This window comes from Oncorhynchus mykiss, chromosome 11, assembly GCF_057628025.1.
Source record: "Oncorhynchus mykiss isolate SJ-2025 chromosome 11, ASM5762802v1, whole genome shotgun sequence".
Lineage (NCBI taxonomy): Eukaryota > Metazoa > Chordata > Actinopteri > Salmoniformes > Salmonidae > Oncorhynchus > Oncorhynchus mykiss.
This window is the reverse complement of record NC_143032.1, coordinates 4,181,133-4,203,245: the sequence shown is the minus strand read 5'-3', so window position 1 is coordinate 4,203,245 and position 22,113 is coordinate 4,181,133. Positions and strand designations below refer to the sequence as shown.

General features: G+C 46.0%; 1 protein-coding gene across 1 annotated transcript in view; it reads left to right on the top strand.

Moving 5' to 3' along the window:
* The window catches only part of LOC110535180 (potassium voltage-gated channel subfamily B member 2-like), a 433,524-nt gene extending 411,891 nt beyond the window's left edge, over positions 1 to 21,633 (top strand). The window contains exons 4-6 of the mRNA XM_090189224.1: positions 14,369 to 14,579; positions 18,781 to 18,963; positions 19,201 to 21,633. Coding sequence (XP_090045350.1) covers positions 14,369 to 14,579; positions 18,781 to 18,963; positions 19,201 to 20,870 — 2,064 coding nt within the window. The 3' untranslated portion in view covers positions 20,871 to 21,633. The remainder of the gene's footprint in view (positions 1 to 14,368; positions 14,580 to 18,780; positions 18,964 to 19,200) is intronic.
* The last annotated feature ends 480 nt before the right edge of the window (positions 21,634 to 22,113 follow it).

Genomic DNA, 22,113 nt, shown 5'->3' with positions numbered 1-22,113 from the left:
TCTCTCAGAACGGTGTTCTCTCATGGATCTAGTCTGTATGTCCAGTAAGGCTTCTCTCAGAACGGTGTTCTCTCATGGATCTAGTCTGTATGTCCAGTAAGGCTTCTCTCAGAACGGTGTTCTCTCATGGATCTAGTCTGTAGGTCCAGTAAGGCTTCTCTCAGAACGGTGTTCTCTCATGGATCTAGTCTGTAGGTCCAGTAAGGCTTCTCTCAGAACGGTGTTCTCTCATGGATCTAGTCTGTAGGTCCAGTAAGGCTTCTCTCAGAACGGTGTTCTCTCATGGATCTAGTCTGTAGGTCCAGTAAGGCTTCTCTCAGAACGGTGTTCTCCTTTCTACCTTCATTCACGCCGGTTTCAATCTTATTGACTGTCCGTTTTTAGCTTGTTTTTATCATTCTCCAATGTTGCAGCTTTTTCATCACTCATCTCGAGGCCTTCAACTCTTTTAAATCCTTACTGACTAATTCAAGTATACCCAGTTTGTCATTGATTGATTTTTAACAGATTGGTTTTGACCTTTGCCATTCCCTGGTGAAAAGGTTAAATCTGGAGAAGAGCCAGGTTTGCATGTCTTACTCTCTGTCATGTTGAGACGGGTTCCCCTGTCTTACTCTCTGTCATGTTGAGACGGGTTCCCCTGTCTTACTCTCTGTCATGTTGAGATGGGTTCCCCTGTCTTACTCTCTGTCATGTTGAGACGGGTTCCCCTGTCTTACTCTCTGTTATGTTGAGACGGGTTCCCCTGTCTTCCTCTCTGTCATGTTGAGACGGGTTCCCCTGTTTTACTCTGTCATGTTGAGATGGGTTCCCCTGTCTTATTCTCTGTCATGTTGAGATGGGTTCCCCTGTCTTCCTCTCTGTCATGTTGAGACGGGTTCCCGTCTTACTCTCTGTCATGTTGAGACAGGTTCCCCTGTCTTACTCTGTCATGTTGAGACGAATTCCCCTGTCTTACTCTCCGTTATGTTGAGATGGGTTCCCCTGTCTTACTCTCCGTCATGTTGAGACGGGTTCCCCTGTCTTACTCTCTGTTATGTTGAGAGGTGTTCCCCTGTCTTACTCTCTGTTATGTTGAGAGGTGTTCCCCTGTCTTACTCTCTGTTATGTTGAGAGGTGTTCCCCTGTCTTACTCTCTGTCATGTTGAGACGGGTTCCCCTGTCTTACTCTCTGTCATGTTGAGACGGGTTCCCCTGTCTTACTCTCTGTCATGTTGAGATGGGTTCCCCTGTCTTACTCTCTGTCATGTTGAGACAGGTTCCCCTGTATTATTCTCTGTCATGTTGAGATGGGTTCCCCTGTCTTACTCTCTGTCATGTTGAGACGGGTTCCCCTGTCTTACTCTCTGTCATGTTGAGACGGGTTCCCCTGTCTTACTCTCTGTTATGTTGAGACGGGTTCCCCTGTCTTACTCTCTGTCATGTTGAGACGGGTTCCCCTGTCTTACTCTCTGTTATGTTGAGACGGGTTCCCCTGTCTTACTCTCTGTTATGTTGAGACGGGTTCCCCTGTCTTACTCTCTGTCATGTTGAGACGGGTTCCCCTGTCTTACTCTCTGTCATGTTGAGACGGGTTCCCCTGTCTTACTCTCTGTTATGTTGAGACGGGTTCCCCTGTCTTACTCTCTGTCATGTTGAGACGGGTTCCCCTGTCTTACTCTCTGTCATGTTGAGACAGGTTCCCCTGTCTTATTCTCTGTCATGTTGAGATGGGTTCCCCTGTCTTACTCTCTGTCATGTTGAGACGGGTTCCCCTGTCTTACTCTCTGTCATGTTGAGACGGGTTCCCCTGTCTTACTCTCTGTTATGTTGAGACGGGTTCCCCTGTCTTACTCTCTGTCATGTTGAGACGGGTTCCCCTGTCTTACTCTCTGTTATGTTGAGACGGGTTCCCCTGTCTTACTCTCTGTTATGTTGAGACGGGTTCCCCTGTCTTACTCTCTGTCATGTTGAGACGGGTTCCCCTGTCTTACTCTCTGTCATGTTGAGACGGGTTCCCCTGTCTTACTCTCTGTCATGTTGAGACGGGTTCCCCTGTCTTACTCTCTGTCATGTTGAGACGGGTTCCCCCTGTCTTACTCTCTGTCATGTTGAGACGGGTTCCCCTGTCTTACTCTCTGTCATGTTGAGACGGGTTCCCCTGTCTTACTCTCTGTCATGTTGAGACGGGTTCCCCCTGTCTTACTCTCTGTTATGTTGAGACGGGTTCCCCTGTCTTACTCTCTGTCATGTTTGAGTTTTGATTATTTTCGTAATATTTGTTGATAAATGTCTCTCGTCTTAAAATTTGTTTTGTGTCCGGATTAAAGGTTATCACCCACCAGATTGTGTAGTGCTACTATTTAGTCTAACTTACCGACGATATTGAATATTAGGTTTTCATCTTGAGGTGGTCTACATAGCTACGTTCAGTCCGCCATCTTGCCCCACCAGTCCTAGTTTTGAGTCACCTGCCTGTTTGCCTACCTGTGTATGACCATTGCCTGCCTGTGACCACGATTCCTGCCTTCTGCGAAGACTAAATAAACACCTGCACCCTTTCTTCTTCCTGAGTATTCGTTACAGATATACATGTATACATAAAGCTAATGTGTTGGGCCTCCGCTAGTAAAAGTCAACGCCGTAGCCAATCCCCCTAAGATCAGCTTTGGTCGGTCTTAAATATCCCTTGTTGTGCTCATTGAAATTGGCATGTTAACGCACTTTTTTTAAGGGACACACCTCCAATATTTCCACCCCTCCTACCTCGGCACAAGACATCTGATGTTATACAGGTAAATTACCACCTGGCGTAAGGACTGGTAAATGATATGGCGCCAGTGTTTCCATGACGAAATTGAAAACTAACGTGCGTTTGACACTTGCGTCTCCTCTACCGCGAGCAGAAAATAGATCCCTCAGTTTGTTTCATAAAAGGTTCCTCTACAGGCAGCCTGGTCTCATAGACTAGACGTAACATAGTAAATGCAAATCCAGGACACTAAATGACTATGAAATATTTTCGTATGGTTACATAAGACAGAAGTTTACAGTAGCGTGGTTGGTCGGTGTTGGACGGGTGGGCGATTAACCCGAACGTCTAGCGTGTTAGAATCTCATCGATTTAGCTAATTAGCAACTTTGCAACAACTTAGCATGTTGGCTAACCCTTCCCCTAACCCTAAACTGAACGTTTTAACTTAACTCCTAACCTTAACCATAACCTTAACCCCTAACTCTAAACCGTAGGGTAGCTAATGTTAGCCACCTAGCTAATGTTAGCTTTAACCATCTAGAACAAATTGGAATTCGTAACATATCATACATTTTTCAGGTTCATAACATATTGTAAGACTTGCAATTTCTAACATGGCATACTAAATGGATGATGGACATCCACACATTAACCTCTCTGGGATATTTAAGACGGTAGTGTCCTACCCCACCATCAGCCAGTGAAAGTGCAGAGCACCAAATTCAAAACATCAAAAATCTCATAATTAAAATTCCTCAAGCATACAAGTATTTTACACCATTTTAAAGATACAATTATCCTTAATCCAGCCACAGTGTCTGATTTCAAAAAGGCTTTACAGCGAAATCACCACAAACGATTATGTTAGGTCACCACCAAGTCACAGAAAAACACAGTCATTTTTCCAGCCAAAGAGTGGAGTCACAAAAAGCAGAAAAATAGATCAAATTAATCACTAACCTTTGATGATCTTCATCAGATGACACTCATAGGACATCATGTTACACAATACATGTACGTTTTGTTCGATAAAGTGCATATTTATATCCAAAGATCTCATTTTACATTGGCGTGTTATGTTCAGTAGTTCCAAAACATGCGGTGATTTTGCAGAGAGCCACATCACAGAAATACTCATAATAAACATTGATAAAAGATACAATTATTATACATGGAACTTTAGATACACTTCTCCTTAATGCAACCGATTTCAAAAAAACTTTATGGAAAAAGCACACCATGCAATAATCTGAGTACGGCGCTCAGAGCCCAAACCAGCCAAAGAAATATCCACCATGTTGGGTAGTCAACATTAGTCAGAAATAGCATTATAAATATTCACTTACCTTTGATGATCTTCATCAGAATGCACTCCCAGGAATCCCAGTTCCACAATTGAATAATTGATTTGTTTCGATAATGCCCATCATTTATTTCCAAATAGCTACTTTTGTTAGCTCGTTTGGTAAACAAATCGAAACTCACGAAGCGCGTTCCCTAGGAGCAGACGAAATGTCAAAAAGTTCCGTTACAGTCCTTAGAAACATTTCGAATGATGTATAGAATCAATCTTTAGGATGTTTTTAACATAAATCTTCAATAATGTTCCAACTCTACAATTCCTTTTGTCTGTAGAAAAGCAATGGAATGAGAGCTACCTCTCACGTGAACGAGCGTAACGAGTAGAAGCCTCAAACAAGTTTCTAAAGACGGTTGACATCTAGTGGAAGCCTTAGGAAGTGCATTATGACCAATAATCCACTATCTTCAATGGGGGCTGAGTTGAAAAACTACAAACCTCAGATTTCCCACTTCCTCGTTGGATTTTTTTCTCAGGTTTTCGCCCGAGTCCTTTTATACTCACAGACATCATTCAAACAGTTTTAGAAACTTCAGTGTTTTCCATCCAATACTACTAATAATATGCATATTATAGCTTTTATAGCTGGGTAGCAGGATGTTTACTCTGGGCACCTTATTCATCCAAGCTACTCAATACTGCCCCCCAGTCACCAAGAAATTAATATATACCATATAAAACATAGCATATCATACTAAATGGAGTGTCTATGATTTACGTGTACTACTTTACGTCTACCCCTGAGTCCAGGTTGTTACAGGGACCTGAAAATAAACTTGTGAATACAAACGATTAGAAAGAGTGAGGTGTCGGAATTTATCTCTCGAGGGCACTGGTCAACAGTAGTGCCCTATATAAAGAATAGGGTGCCATTTGGCATTCAGAGTGAAGTGTGTACAGTATGCACGCCATGCCATAGCATGACGACAACGTTTGTTTTGTGACTCTTCCACTAGTTCAGATCTTTCATAAATAAACCAGTGAGACTGAGCGATGTTGGAGATATTGCAAACATCCCATCAACAAGTGTTTTGTCGTTATTCACATGCAGTCACTCCCAATTATCTAAATGTGTGTCTCTCTCTCTCTCTGGAACTGAGCTGTGTCCGAGGACACACACGCACAAATGTGAGAACACTGAAAACGCCTCACTGTAATGTATCACATTATTACTTCACTCGCATGCTTCCATTCGCTGTTTTCTCCTCCACTAGCGGCGCGAGAATCTGGACACATCACTGAGTCGGAACCTTCCAGACCATAATGGACCATAATGGCGCACCACGTGCAGCCACGGGGCTCTGCAGTTGCCTTTTCTTGTGCTGGCGTGTTCATTCAACTGGCTCCATGTTGAAGTAATGAATGTAGTCCATAAATGTTTCATGCCACCCTAAATTCCACCCTCTATACTCTCCATAAAAATAACATTTACAAAACCGAACAAATATTGTCCGAATATAAGTTGAAGCTTGAAATAGACTGGGTAAGGGTCGAGGGATGAGGGTTGAGGGATGAGGGTTGAGGGATGAGGGTTGAGGGATGAGGGTTGAGGGATGAGGGTTGAGGGTTGAGGGATGAGGGTTGAGGGATGAGGGTTGAGGGTTGAGGGATGAGGGTTGAGGGATGAGGGATGAGGGTTGAGGGATGAGGGATGAGGGTTGAGGGATGAGGGTTGAGGGTTGAGGGTTGAGGGATGAGGGTTGAGGGATGAAGGTTGAGGGATGAGGGTTGAGGGCGACAGGGGGATGAAGGGATGGAGGAACAGAAGCAGCACACAGGCCACAGTTGTCTATTTAAGAGGGTTATAGTCGTTATTTCACCAACACCAAGCTAGCGTAACCTAGAGACCAAGCTAGCGTAACCTAGAGACCAAGCTAGCGTAACCTAGAGACCAAGCTAGCGTAACCTAGAGACCAAGCTAGCGTAACCTAGAGACCAAGCTAGCGTAACCTAGAGGCCAAGCTAGCGTAACCTAGAGACCAAGCTAGCGTAACCTAGAGGCCAAGCTAGCGTAACCTAGAGACCAAGCTAGTGTAACCTAGAGACCAAGCTAGCGTAACCTAGAGACCAAGCTAGCGTAACCTAGAGACCAAGCTAGCGTAACCTAGAGACCAAGCTAGCGTAACCTAGAGACCATGCTAGCGTAACCTAGAGACCATGCTAGCATAACCTAGAGACCAAGCTAGCGTAACCTAGAGACCAAGCTAGCGTAACCTAGAGACCAAGCTAGCGTAACCTAGAGACCAAGCTAGCGTAACCTAGAGACCAAGCTAGCGTAACCTAGATACCAAGCTAGCGTAACCTAGAGACCAAGCTAGGGGAACCTAGAGACCAAGCTAGCGTAACCTAGAGACCAAGCTAGCGTAACCTAGAGACCAAGCTAGTGTAACCTAGAGGCCAAGCTAGCCTAACCTAGAGACCAAGCTAGCGTAACCTAGAGACCAAGCTAGTGTAACCTAGAGGCCAAGCTAGCCTAACCTAGAGACCATGCTAGCGTAACCTAGAGACCATGCTAGTGTAACCTAGAGACCAAGCTAGCGTAACCTAGAACCAAGCTAGCGTAACCTAGAGACCAAGCTAGCGTAACCTAGAGACCAAGCTCGTGTAACCTAGAGACCAAGCTAGTGTAACCTAGAGACTAAGCTAGTGTAACCTAGAGACCAAGCTAGCGTAACCTAGAGACCAAGCTAGTGTAACCTAGACACCAAGCTAGCGTAACCTAGAGACCAAGCTAGCGTAACCTAGAGACCAAGCTCGTGTAACCTAGAGACCAAGCTAGTGTAACCTAGACACCAAGCTAGTGTATGTCCAGGGATCTCTGTCTGCCTTGAACAAGCCTCTTTACAGTTCTTCAAGATTCAGAGGAGCATTTCATGGGACAGAAGAATAGGCTGCAAACAACCTGAACTGTTCACCATCCACTGCCCTATAACTTCCGGTGCCAACATGGCTTCCATTGAAATGCTGATTCAAAAACCAAGATGACCTTGTATTGCTCTACAAAAACCAAGATTACCTAGTGTGGCTCTACAAAAACCAAGATTACCTAGTGTGGCTCTACAAAAACCAAGATTACCTAGTGTGGCTCTACAAAAACCAAGATTACCTAGTGTGGCTCTACAAAAACCAAGATTACCTAGTGTGGCTCTACAAAAACCAAGATTACCTAGTGTGGCTCTACAAAAACCAAGATTAACTCATATGGCTCTACAAAAACCAAGATTACCTTTTATGGCTCTACAAAAACCAAGATTACCTTGCATGGCTCTACAAGAGGACCTCTTCAAGCAAAGTGTTACATCTCTCACTGCCTCAATATTCCTGCTGTAAATGTTATCCAGCAAGAGGGAGGCAGGCAGAGAGAGAGAGGGAGGCAGGCAGAGAAAGAGAGAAAGAGGGAGGCAGGCAGAGAGAGAGAGAGAAATAGGAGGGAGGCAGAGAGAGAGAGGAGGGAGGCAGAGAGAGAGTGAAGGAGGAGGAGGGAGGCAGAGAGAAAATAAGAGGCAGGCAGAGAGAAAAGAAGAGGCAGGCAGAGAGAGAAGAGGAGGAGGCAGAGAGAGGAAGAGGAGGAGGCAGAGAAAGGAAGAGAGAGAGAGGAAGAGGAGGAGACAGAGAGAGGAAGAGGAGGAGACAGAGAGAGAAATGAGGAGGGAGGCAGAGAGAGAAGAGGTGGCAGGCAGTGAGAGAGAGAAAGAGGAGGCAGGCAGAGAGAAAGAGGGAGGAAGAGAGAGAGAAAGAGGGAGAGAAAGAGGAGGCAGGCAGGCAGAGAGAGAGAGAAAGAGGAGGCAGGCAGAGAGAAAGAGGGAGGAATAGAGAGAGAAAGAGGAGGCAGGCAGAGAGAGAGAGAAAGAGGAGGCAGGCAGAGAGAGAGAGAAATAGGAGGCATGCAGAGAGAGAGAGAGGAGGAGGGACGCAGAGAGAGAGAGCTTTTTTCCTTTGGATTGAGATATGTGTTAGACAGAGGAAGAGCTTCTCTTTTCTGTCATGCATTCAGACCTCTTGACAAATGTATTCTAAAATTAATTAAATTGCTTTTTTTCCCTCATCAATCTACACACAATACCCCATAATGACAAAGCAAAAAGTTTTTTTTTTTAAATAATGAAATATTAAATTTACATAAGTACTCAGACCCTTTACTCAGTACTTTATTTAAGAATCTCTACTGTTGACCAATCACTGACAAAGATGGTAGACTTCCCTCTCCGACCTTTGGCCTCTAGAAAAAATGTTGTTGTTGCCCCAACACTATGTAAGAAACAAGATACCACAACCTTGGCTTAGAACCGCAGCAATTATACCTGAGAAAATGTGGAGACTATATACAGGGGGTACTGGAACAGAGTCAATGTGGAGACTATATACAGGGGGTACCAGTACAGAGTCAATGTGGAGGCTATATACAGGGGGTACCGGTACAGAGTCAATGTGGAGGCTATATACAGGGGGTACCGGTACAGAGTCAATGTGGAGGCTATATACAGGGGGTACCAGTATAAAGTCAATGTGGAGGCTATATACAGGGGGTACCGGTACAGAGTCAATGTGGAGACTATATACAGGGGGTACCGGTACAGAGTCAATGTGGAGGCTATATACAGGGGGTACCGGTACAGAGTCAATGGGGAGGCTATATACAGGGGGTACCGGTACAGAGTCAATGTGGAGGCTATATACAGGGGGTACCGGTACAGAGTCAATGTGGAGGCTATATACAGGGGGTACCAGTATAAAGTCAATGTGGAGGCTATATACAGGGGGTACCGGTACAGAGTCAATGGGGAGGCTATATACAGGGGGTACCGGTACAGAGTCAATGGGGAGGCTATATACAGGGGGTACCAGTACAGAGTCAATGTGGAGACTATATACAGGGGGTACCGGTACAGAGTCAATGGGGAGGCTATATACAGGGGGTACCGGTACAGAGTCAATGTGGAGGCTATATACAGGGGGTACTGGTACAGAGTCAATGTGGAGGCTATATACAGGGGGTACCGGTACAGAGTCAATGTGGAGGCTATATACAGGGGGTACTGGTACAGAGTCAATGGGGAGGCTATATACAGGAGGTACCGGTACAGAGTCAATGGGGAGGCTATATACAGGGGGTACTGGAACGGAGTCAATGGGGAGGCTATATACAGGGGGTACCGGTACAGAGTCAATGGGGAGGCTATATACAGGGGGTACTGGTACAGAGTCAATGGGGAGGCTATATACAGGGGGTACCGGTACAGAGTCAATGTGGAGGCTATTTACAGGGGGTACCAGTATAAAGTCAATGTGGAGGCTATATACAGGGGGTACTGGTACAGAGTCAATGTGGAGGCTATATACAGGGGGTACCAGTACAGAGTCAATGGGGAGGCTATATACAGGGGGTACTGGTACAGAGTCAATGTGGAGGCTATATACAGGGGGTACCAGTACAGAGTCAATGGGGAGGCTATATACAGGGGGTACCGGAACAGAGTCAATGTGGAGGCTATATACAGGGGGTACCGGTACAGAGTCAATGGGGAGGCTATATACAGGGGGTACCGGTACAGAGTCAATGGGGAGGCTATATACAGGGGGTACCGGAACAGAGTCAATGTGGAGGCTATATACAGGGGGTACCGGTACAGAGTCAATGCGGAGACTATATACAGGGGGTATCGGTACAGAGTCAATGTGGAGGCTATATACAGGAGGTACCGGTACAGAGTCAATGGGGAGGCTATATACAGGGGGTACTGGTACAGAGTCAATATGGAGGCTATATACAGGGGGTACCACTACAGAGTCAATGGGGAGGCTATATACAGGGGGTACCAGTACAGAGTCAATGTGGAGGCTATATACAGGGGGTACCGGTACAGAGTCAATGTGGAGGCTATATACAGGGGGTACCACTACAGAGTCAATGTGGAGGCTATATACAGGGTATTACGGTACAGGGTCAATGTGGAGGCTATATACAGGGTGTTACGGTACAGAGTCAGTGTGCGGGGACACCAGTTAGTCATGGTAATTGAGGTAATATGTACATGTAGGTAGTTATTACAGTGACTATGCATAGATAATAACAGAGAGTAGCAGCAGTGCAGAAGAGGGGTGGGGGGGGGGGCAATGCAAATAGTCTGAGTAGTCATTTGATTAGATGCTCAGGAGTCTTATGGCTTGGGGGTAGAAGCTGTTTAGAAGCTTCTTGGACCTAGACCTGGCACTCTGGTACCACTTGCCGTGTGGTAGCATAGAGAACAGTCTATGACCAGGGTGGCTGGAGTCTTTGACAAATTTTAGGTCCTTCCTTCTGACACCGCCTGGTATAGAGGTCCTGGATGGCAGAAAGCTTGGCCCCAGTGATGTACTGGGTCGTATGCACTACCCTCTGTTGTGCCTTGCGGTCAGAGGCCGAGCAGTTGCCGTACCAGGCAGTGATGCAACCAGTCAGGATGCTCTCGATGGCGCAGCTGTGGAAACTTTTGAAGAGCTCAGGACCCATGCCAAATCTTTTTAGTCCCCTGAGGGGGAATAGGTTTTTTTGTGCCCTCTTCACGACTGTTTTGGTGAGCTTGGACCATGATAGTTTGTTGGTGATATGGACACCAAGGAACTTGAGGCTACTCCAACACTCAGACATCATTTAAAAACAAAGCATTTGTGTTTAGTGAATCCAGATCAGAGGCAGAAGGGATGACCAGGGATGTTCTCTTGATAAGTGTGAGTCCTCCAGATCAGAGGCAGAAGGGATGACCAGGGATGTTCTCTTGATAAGTGTGAGTCCTCCAGATCAGAGGCAGAAGGGATGACCAGGAATGTTCTCTTGATAAGTGTGAGTCCTCCAGATCAGAGGCAGAAGGGATGACCAGGGATGTTCTCTGTTTAGTGAGTCCTCCAGATCAGAGGCAGAAGGGATGACCAGGGATGTTCTCTTGATAAGTGTGAGTCCTCCAGATCAGAGGCAGAATTGATGACCAGGGATGTTCTCTTGATAAGTGTGCGAATTGGACCATTTTTCTGTCCTGCTAAGCATTCAAGATGTATTGAGTACTATTGGGTATCAGGGAAAATATATGGAGTAAAAAGTACAATATTGTCTTTAAGAATGCAGTGATTTGATTTGAAATAAACTTTGATTTGATTTGAAGTAAAAGTTGTCAAAAATGTCAATAGTAAAGTATTTTTAGTTCAGTACTTTACACCACTGAGCCTGACCCTAGTGTTCAGTGGCACAGGGAAAGCAATATACCTTCAACTGAAATGTGTCTTCCGCATTTAACCCAACCCCTCTGAATCAGAGGCTGCCTTAATCAACACTTCACCCCTATGTGTTAGCAACCAGGTTGCCAGAGAACAGAGTCAGCTGACCTGATCAGCCAATCAGTGGCCTAGCCTGGGAGCAGCAGAACCCCATTCTGCACCTCAACTCTTCACAAACACTCCTAGGTCTCAGAGTGGGTGACGTTACTGATGTAATGCTTTTAATGCATTTCGAATGTCATATTATGTGGAAATTGTTTAAGTACAAATGGGAAGATAAATAAAGATAAATACTGGTTGCCCTTTTCTCGTGGCAACAGGTCACAAATCTTGCTGCTGTGATGGCACACTGTGTTATTTCACCCAGTAGATACTTTATCAAAATTGGATTTGTTTTCAAATTCTTTGTGGATCTGTGTAATCTGAGGGAAATATGTGTCTCTAATATGGTCATACATTGGGCAGGAGGTTAGGAAGTGCAGATCAGTTTCCACCTAATTTTGTGGGCAGTGTGCACAGAGCCTGTCGTCTCTTGAGAGCCAGGTCTGTCTACGGCACCTTTCTCAATAGCAAGGCTATGCTCACTGAGTCTGTACATAGTCAAAGCTTTCCTTAAGTTTGGGTCAGTCACAGTGGTCAGGTATTCTGCCGCTGTGTACTCTCTGTGTAGGGCCAAATAGCATTCTAGTTTGCTCTGTTTATTTGTAAATTCTTTCCAATGTGTCAAGTAATTATCTTTTTGTTTTCTCATGATTTGGTTGGGTCTAATTGTATTGCTGTCCTGGGGCTCTGTGGGGTGTGTTTGTGTTTGTGTTTGTGAACAGAGCCCCAGGACCAGCTTGCTTAGGGGGCTCTTCTGCACGTTCATCTCTCTGTAGGTGATGGCTTTGTTATGGAAGGTTTGGGAATCGCTTCCTTTCAGGTGGTTGTAGAATTTAATGGCTCTTTTCTGGATTTTGATAATTAGCAGGTATGGACCTAATTCTACTCTGCATGCATTATTTGGGGTTTTACGTTGTAAATGCAGGATAATTTTTGCAGGATTCTGTATGCAGTCTCAATTTGGTGTTTGTCCCATTTTGTGAATTCTTATTTGTTGAGCCCCAGACCAAACAACCAATGAGGTCTACTGATTCTACTAACTAACTGTTTCAAGTATTTTTAGCCAGATCCTAATTGGTACAGTATGTCGAATTTGATGTTCCTTTTGTTGGCTTAGAAGGCCCTTCTTGTCTCTCAGATCATTCACAGATTTGTGGAAGTAACCAGTGGCACTGATGTTTAGGCCGAGGTATGTATAGTTTTTTTGTGTACTCTATGGCAGTGGTTCCCAAATTTTTTACAGTCCCGTACCCCTACAAACATTCAATCTTCAGCTGTACCCTCTCTAGCAGGGTCAGCGAACTCTCAAATGTTGTTTTTTTCTCCATCATTGTAAGCCTGCCACACACACACACACTATACGATACATTTATTAAACATAAGAATGAGTGTGAGTTTGTGTCACAACCCTGCTCATGGGAAGTGACAAAGAGCTCTTATAGGACCAGGGCACAAATAATAATATAATAATAATCAATAATTTTACTATTTATTTAACCATCTTACATATTACACCTTATTTGTTCATTGAAAATGTTGAATAACCGTGGTTTAATGAGAAGGGTGTGCTTGAAAGGATGCACATGACTCTTAAATCATTTTCCACACATAGTCTGTGCCTGTATTTCGTTTTCATGCTAGTTAGGGCCGAGAATCAACTCTCACATAGGTATGTGGTTGCGAAGGGTCTCAGTGTCTTAATGCGATTTGCCAATTACATTTTCACAGAACCACTTGTTGCAATTTCGATGAGACTCTCTTGTTCAGATAATGGTAAGTGGACTGGAGGCAGGACATGAAAGGGATAACGACTCCAGTGGTTTGTGTCATCCGTTTCGGGAAAGTACCTGCGTATCCAATTCACTCAGTTACTTCGCTATATCACATTTGACATTGTCCGTAGGCTTGAATTCATTTTGCACACAAAAATCATACAATGATGGAAAGACCTGTGTGTTGTCCTTGCTAATGCAGACAGAGAAGAGCTCCAACTTCTTAATCATAGCCTCAATTTTGTCCCGCACATTGAATATAGTTGCAGAGAGTCCCTGTAATCCTAGATTCAGATCATTCAGGTGAGAAACAACATCACCCAGATAGGCCAGTCATATGAGAAACTTGTCATCATGCAAGTGGTCAGACAAGTGAAAATTATGGTCAGTAAAGAAAACTTTTTTGTCTCTCAATTTAAATCAATAAAACATGTCAATACTTTCCCCCCTTGAAAACCAGCGCACTTCTGTTGTAAAAGCGTTATATAGCTGCCCATATTATTGCATAGTGCAGAAAATACACGAGAGTTCAGGGGCCTTGCTTTAACAAAGTTAACCATTTCCACGGTAATGTTCAAAATGTCTTTCTAAGCTGTCAGGCGTTCCCTTGGCAGCAAGAGCCTCTCGGTGGATGCTGCAGTGTACCCAAGTGGTATCGGGAGCAACTGATTACAGGCGCGTTAGAGTTTAAGTATAGCCAATTGGAATTTGTGTTCTGTGCATTTTATCATTTCATTGAGGATACCATCAACACCACAGGACTTTTTGGGTTTGAGGGTTTGCATTGAATGTCTCCCTCCCTCCCACCCTCTCTTTCTCTCTCACTCTCCCTCCCTCCCACCCTCCCTCACTCTCTCTCTCCCTCCCTCCCTCCCTCCCTCCCTCCCTCCCTCCCTCCCTCCCTCCCTCCCTCCCTCCCTCCCTCCCTCCCTCCCTCCCTCCCTCCCTCCCTCCCTCTCCCCATCCTTCCCTCCCTCCCTGCCCCCCCTCTCTCTCTCTTTCCTCGCTCTCTCTTTCTCTTTCCCCATGCCCTCCCTCCCTCTCTCTCTCCCTCCCTCTCTCTCTCCCTCCCTCTCTCTCTCTCCCTCCCTCTCTCTCTCTCCCTCCCTCTCTCTCTCCCTCCCTCTCCCTCTCTCTCTCTCCTTCCTCCAGATCCTGGCCATCCTGTCTATCCTGTTCATAATTCTCTCCACTATCGCCTTGTCCCTCAACACCCTACCAGAGCTCCAGGTGCTAGATGAGTTCGGCCAGGCCAACGACAACCCCCAGCTGGCCCATGTGGAAGCCATCTGCATCGCGTGGTTTACCATGGAGTACCTCCTACGCTTCCTCTCTTCACCCGACAAATGGAAGTTCTTCAAAGGTAGATATATACGCCTGGTCCCAGATCTATTTGTGATCTATTTGTGCTTGTCAACTCATTATCATGTTTGATAGTACAAACTGATCTGCGACCAGGTCATATAGGCCAGACCTGCCTTTCAACTAAACTGGTTCTGATCCACTGCAGGATGGATGATGATGATTTGGTTTCATTGATCATATATTATTATGTTGCTGACACTTATGCAACGTCTTGTTAAAAACATTTAAGAAAAACTCTCTCTGATTCTCTCCCTCTCTTTCTTTCTCTCCCTCGCTCTCCCTCATTTATCTCTCCCCCTCTCTCCATCTTTATCTCTCTCTCCCTCCTTATTTATCTCTCCCCATCTCTCTCTATCTTTATCTCTCTCTCCCTCTTTCTCTCTCTCTCTCGCTCTCATCTCCATCGCTGTCTCTCTCTCTCTCCATCTCCATCTGTCTCTCTCTCTCTCTCTCTCTCAAACTCCATCTGTCTCTCTCTCTCTCTCTCTCTTTCTTTCTCCCTCTCTTTCTTTCTCTCCCTCTCTCTCCCTCATTTATCTCTCCCCCTCTCTCCATCTTTATCTCTCTCTCTCCTTCTCTCTCTCTCTTTCCACCTCCCTCCCTCCCTCCCTCCATCTTTCTCTCTCTCTCCCTCCTTATTTATCTCTCCCCATCTCTCTCTATCTTTATCTCTCTCTCCCTCTTTCTCTCTCCACCTCCATCTTTCTCTCTCTCTCTCTCTCTCTCGCTCTCTCTCTCTTTATCAGTGCATGCTGGGAGTTTTTTGGAGTTTGAGTGTTTCATGTCCTAACTTATTTTCTTGGTTCTCTCCTTGGTCTTTTCTTTCAAATTTTATTTTCTATGGTTAGTGTTATTTTAGCAGTACCCACTGTTTTGTTTTACAAAGTTAGGGTGGAAGAGGACAGAGTTTTAGTTTCCTGGGGTTTGGAAGGTATGGTATGCGCGATGGCTTCTCAGCCTAGTGCGGAGGAGACGTTGTGGATATGGCATGGATTCAGGTGTGTTCCTGAGAGGTGGAGGAGGTTCTGCTCGCGGTCGGTGAACAGGTAGGAGCTGAATTTATACATTCTGCTTCCAGAATGAACAAAGCTGTGGTTGTGTTCATGAAAAGAGCACATTTGGTGGGTAGGCTCATTGCTAGTGGAATATTTGTAAGTGGTGTGTTGGTGCCAATTTCTCCTCTTTCGACTCCTTCGACCAGGGTGGTAGTCGCACATTTACCTCCGTCCATTACAGATGATCAAATCAGGAAAGAGCTGAGTCGTTTTGGTAAATTTGCTATCGGTTTTCGTGTACTGTCGGCAGGTTTTCGGGCAGATGCTGTTAAGCATGTTTTATTCGTTCCAGAGGCAAGTGTTCATGTTTCTGAATAACAATGAGCAACAGTTAAATTAGCATTTTAATGTGAGGCATGGGGAGGGGCTCTATACAGGGTTTGCCAGCAAAGATAGTCTATGGTGCTTTGAGTGTGGGGGTTTGGGGCATAAGAGCTTTGTGTGCCCACATAAAGGACATAGACTAGGTGAGGGCACAAGCGCCAGTGGGGGAAATCGAGGTCAATGTGCAGGGGGCCATGAGACGCAGGCAGCAGAGGCTGGGTCTAGTCAGGTTATAGATGGAGGTGTAGATGAGGCTGGGTCTAGTCAGGTTTTGCTAGTGGTTGAGGAGAGTACAGTGGGGAAGGGTAAGAGACCAGGGGGGGGGGGGGGGGGGGGAGTCTAGTCAGGTTATAGATGGATGGTGCATGAGGAGAGTACAGTGGGGAAGGGTAAGAGACCAGGGGGGAGGAGGAGGGAGTCTAGTCAGGTTATAGATGGTGGTGTAGATGAGGCTGGGTCTAGTCAGGTTATAGATGGTGTAGATGAGGCTGGGTCTAGTCAGGTTATAGATGGTGGTGTAGATGAGGATGGGTCTAGTCAGGTTATAGATGGTGGTGTAGATGAGGCTGGGTCTAGTCAGGTTTTGCTAGTAGATGAGGAGAGTACAGTGGGGAAGGGTAAGAGACCAGGGGGGAGGAGGAGGGAGTCTAGTCAGGTTATAGATGGATGGTGCATGAGGAGAGTACAGTGGGGAAGGGGAAGAGACCAGGGGGGGAGGAGGAGGGAGTCTAGTCAGGTTTTGCTAGTGGATGAGGAGAGTACAGTGGGGAAGGGGAAGAGACCAGGGGGGGAGGAGGAGGGAGTCTAGTCAGGTTATAGATGGATGGTGCATGAGGAGAGTACAGTGGGGAAGGGGAAGAGACCAGGGGGGGAGGAGGAGGGTGTCTAGAGGAAGAAGGGGGAGAAGAAAGGAGTAGGGAGGGGAGGGGCTGGGGTGGTTAAAAAATATATATATATTTTTTACCTTTATTTAACTAGGCAAGTCAGTTAAGAACAAATTCTTATTTTCAATGACAGCCTAGAAACAGTGGGTTAACTGCCTGTTCAGGGGCAGAACGACAGATTTGTTCCTTGTCAGCTCGGGGGTTTGAACTTGCAACCTTCCGGTTACTAGTCCAACGCTCTAACCACTAGAGGGGTCAAAGTCCACGGTGAGGGTACTGACAAGGTTCCTGAATGAGACCAATGGGAAAAATGTTAATCTCTAGGCTTTTTTTTTGTGATCTGAGAGAAAGTTTGTAAGATCAATACAACATGCTATAAAAATCGAGGGTCATGGTGTCCTCTCACCCAGGAAACGGTTTAGGTTGAGGAAGTGGGTCACAACAGGAAACGATTTAGGTTGAGGAAGTGGGTCACAACAGGAAACGGTTTAGGTTGAGGAAGTGGGTCACAACAGGAAACGGTTTAGGTTGAGGAAGTGGGTCACAACAGGAAACGGTTTAGGTTGAGGAAGTGGGTCACAACAGGAAACGGTTTAGGTTGAGGAAGTGGGTCACAACAGGAAACAGTTTAGGTTGAGGAAGTGGATCACAACAGTGTGTAAATGTTTACCTTCAGACGCTGTTTAGATGTATATTTTCTTTCTGACACTGGGGCTTTTTGAGCTTTGCTATTGGTCTCTTTCTCTGCTGGCTTTTCTCCCACTTCTTATTTGTAGGCCTCCAGGCTAATTTAGCTGAATTTACGTAGGGACCTGGGCAGTTTTTTCCAGGTTAAAGCAAAGGGAGCACTTGTAAGAGCCAGGTTCTCCATGCTCAAGGAGATGGATGCTCCCAGCTCCTTCTTCTTTGGTTTGGAAAGACCGAGCCGTGAAGCCAAAGGGTCGTCTTCGGCTGTCTGAACGGCGGGTGACCTCTGTGGTGGGGGAGATGCAGGAATGAACTGTGGAGTTGTATAGGGCAGAAATGTGTGAACCTATGTGTGCTCAGGACTTGTTAGAATTTAACCCTCCTGGGGGAGTTTGAGGTGGTGGGAGGTAAAGCCCTCTACAACCTCTGCATTAACGTAAAGCCCTCTACAACCTCTGCATTAAGGTTAGGAACATTAGGAGCCTAACAGGAGTGAAGGCACATCAGTGGCAGAGGGTATGTGGGGTGGAGAGTATGGTGGGTTTTAGCTCTACAAACCCCTAGTACCAAAGAGGACAGGGGACCTCCAGTAGAGGGTTCTACATGGAGCCCTTGCCACTAACAGCTGGTTGGTACGGGTTGAACCGGGAGTCGGGCAGGGGTGTCTTTTCTGTAAAATGAAAGAAACTGTGATTCATGTGTTTTCTCTGTGCACCAGGTTAATGCCTTTAATGTCTCTGTTGGAATGTCTGTGTGAGAGGCTGAGGGTGGGTTTTACTGTTGGGATGTTTATAATTGGGGTACAGGTATTAGAATAAGGAAAAGGCCAAATGTGTGTCGTTGAATTTTCTGTTGGCAATCTGGCTAACAAGGAGGAACAGGGTCAAAGGTGGGGGGATAACAGAACCTATACTATATTTAATGGGATGGTTTCTGCACGCCTTAGGGTGGAATTTGAGTTCTATAAATGATGAAAAGTGTGGAGATGTTTCAGGAGATATGGTGTGTTGGGGGGAAGATGGGTTGAATATACGGTTGTAGAAGTGGTGAGGATTTGGTTATTGTGATGTGTGGTGGTGTTTTTGTATCGTGGTGTAGAGGGCAAGGTGAGTATTGTACATGTAGGCAGTACTGCAGTACAAGAGATTTTTGGGGTGTTTTGTTTTTAAGGGGTGGTGAGGTTTTAATGAAATAAAGACAAAAAAGTCAAAAGTCGCTGTCCCTCTCTTTCTCTCCCTCCGTCTCAAAGGTCCCCTGAACGTCATCGACCTGCTGGCCATCCTCCCTTATTATGTCACCATCTTCCTTACGGAATCCAACAAGAGTGTTCTACAGTTCCAGAACGTTCGGCGTGTGGTGCAGATATTCCGGATCATGAGAATATTGAGGATTCTGAAGCTGGCCAGGCATTCCACAGGGCTGCAGTCTCTAGGTCTGTATGCATGTTGTTTAGCCCGGTGTATCATAATCCTGGTCCTGGGGACCCAAAGTGGTCCACATTTGAGTTTTTCCCCGAGCACTACGCAGCTCAGTTGATTCATGGAATCAGGTGTGTAGTGCAAGGGGGGAAAAAATTAAGTTTAGGTCCACAGAACCAGGATGAAGAAACACTGGCGTTTGCCTCATTGATGACATTCAAGTTTTTCTAATGTAATGTAATGTAATCTAGGCTTCACCCTGAGACGGAGTTACAACGAGCTGGGCCTGCTCATCCTCTTCCTGGCCATGGGCATTATGATCTTCTCCAGCCTCGTCTTCTTCGCCGAGAAGGACGAAGACGCCACCAAGTTTACCAGCATCCCCGCCTCCTTCTGGTGGGCCACTATCACTATGACTACGGTGGGTTACGGTGACATCTACCCTCAGACTCTGTTGGGTAAGATAGTCGGGGGTCTCTGCTGTATCGCCGGGGTGTTGGTCATCGCTCTGCCCATCCCCATTATAGTCAACAACTTCTCTGAGTTCTACAAGGAGCAGAAGAGGCAGGAGAAGGCCATAAAGAGGCGGGAGGCCCTGGAGAGGGCCAAGAGGAACGGTAGTATCATCTCCATGAACTTGAAGGATGCGTTCGCCCGGAGTATGGAGCTGATGGATGTAGTCGTGGAGAAAGGAGGAGAGGACAACCAGCTGTCTCCCAGCTGGGCCGGCACGCACAAATACACTGCCTCCGACATCAGCCTGAGGTCGTTGGATAAGAAGTACCCCGAGTCCGTCCTCCTGGGGTCCACCCACCGCATCACCATCACCACCAGCGGTAGCCCCGAGCGGAGGCCCCTCAGTAGCTTTCAGTATAAAGGCCGTATCCCAGAATTCAGAGGCAGTACCTCTCAGCTTCTTAACGCTCAGAACCTAGAGATCATGTTCAACCAGCTGACCAGGTCTCAGTCCTTTACCAACCTCAACACTTCCTGCTCTGTGAGCACTATGAGCACCTCCGCCACCACGGCAACCTCTGTATCTTCGCGGCAACAGCACCCAGGGTCCCCGCCCTCCCCGGCCCGGCCCCCACAGGAAGTGGAGCTGGAGAGGCAGGAAGTCCCACCCTCTTCCTCGACAGAGCCCCTACTGAAGGAAAGCGAAGCAGTACGCAGCCTGTCGAGCATGCTCAGCTTCGCCAGCTGCAGGGCTGAGTTCGGGGAGGGCTCTGGATACGGAAGAAAGTTCCCTCCGTCTCTCGACCTCCTCCGAGAATCGAGGGTCAACGATGTCCAAAGCCTCCAGGACGCCGCCTCCCTCAAAAACAGCATGTATGAGTTTGTCCCCTACAACCAAGATGGCTGCACACAGTTCCCGAGAGACGACGTGGAGAACATCCGTAGCACCCTGAGAGACGGCATCAACCCTGTCGTCAAGGGGACCAAAGAGCTAAAGGAGAGCTTCATCAAGGGCCCATCCAACGAGCACCCCCCGACACCACCCAGCACCACCTCTCCCCATGACATCAGCTTCAGCTTCCTGGAGAATGAATCCCCAGAGAGGGAGACCTCGCTGCTCTTCCCCAGCACAAAGGCCGTCATCCTGGGCACAGAAGACGAGACCAGCCCCCTGTCCCGCGACAGGGGGCTGGTGGTGGACACCCCGCCAGGGGATGAGGAAGGTCAAGGTTCGTCCAACGAGGAGAAGAATCAGATGGAAGTGGCGGGAACGGCAGGGGTGGCACCGGCTGGGAACTGCACCCAGGATGTGGTGGTGGTGGTGGGAGGAGGGGCAGGTGGGGAGGGCAAGGTCGACAGCAACCAAAGTGGACACGACAAAGCAGAGAACCACATGTTTACACCAGAGATTCACCTGATGCCCGGGGACGGCAGTATGTCCCCGACCTGCGAAACCAGCATGTAACCCACTGGAACTACGTTTATTTAACCTGACCCTTGACCTGCTGAAAAAGACCGAAGATGAATGAGGAGATATTGGAAAAAGAGAACACAGATCGTGAAATAGTGGAAGAGATATTTGCATGGCATGACATGTGGGGCTCAAAATGAGAAACTCATACGGACAGAGATCATTTATCCAAGTATGAGGACATTTTTTTGATCCTGATGTATATTTCAACCGTGTTCCTTTTTATTCTAGCAACAAAATGCACGGAGGGATTTATCTTTAAAAAGCATGCATTTAAAAAGAAATATATATACATATTAAGTACTTGGCTGAAAGCGTTCCACTGTACATAATATGACAACAAAGGCAATGCACAGAAGAAGAGACAGAAGAAATCCATGTTTGTACAAATATTTCCAATGTGAGGAGAATGGAAGTAAATACATTGACAGACCTCAGACAGAGTGTTGTATCCCAAATGGCACCCTTTTACCTTAAACTGTATAGTGCCACAACTCTTTCCCTATATAGAGAAGTGCACTACGTAGGGCATAGGATGCCATTTGGGACGTCGCCAGAGTGTTGCAACGTAGCGACCTATGACAAACATATCACAACGTTTCGTGGAAATGCAATGTGTATAAAAACCACGACAACTATGTCATGTTTTTGGCGTTAATGATGAGATTTATGTGTGTGAACTTTAATGTCATTAACATTATTGTTTTAAGTTTTCATTACAATTGGTTTGTCATTATTAAAAAAACCTTAGGCTAAATGACCAGAATATTATTATTTTTATAATTATTTATGTTAGAAAGAAGGATATATATATAAAAAAAAAATACTTTTCTTCCTCTCGAGTACACAACTATAAATTGCCTAAATCTGTAGTTAGTGAGGACAACTGGCAAATGCTTCAGCTACTCGCCTAAACATAATAAATAAGCATTTATATCAGCAAGCAATATAGGTTTATAGAAAGAATAAAATCATTAGGCTGGTTGAAAAACAACACCCTTTTCCACTTCTTTAATTCCATCAAAACAAAATCACACTAATAATAATAATGTACTTCTGAATGTAGCTTTCGCGGATTTAAATTCTCTAAAAACAGTAAAAGTAGGCCTACAGTTAAATTAGTTCAGATAATCCTAGATGCATTCTATTTGGGCAGTGGGGAGGATCCGACTTAATAACAAGTTGATTTATCAACCTGATAGATATGTTAGTCATTAATTCTTGCATATGCTACCGC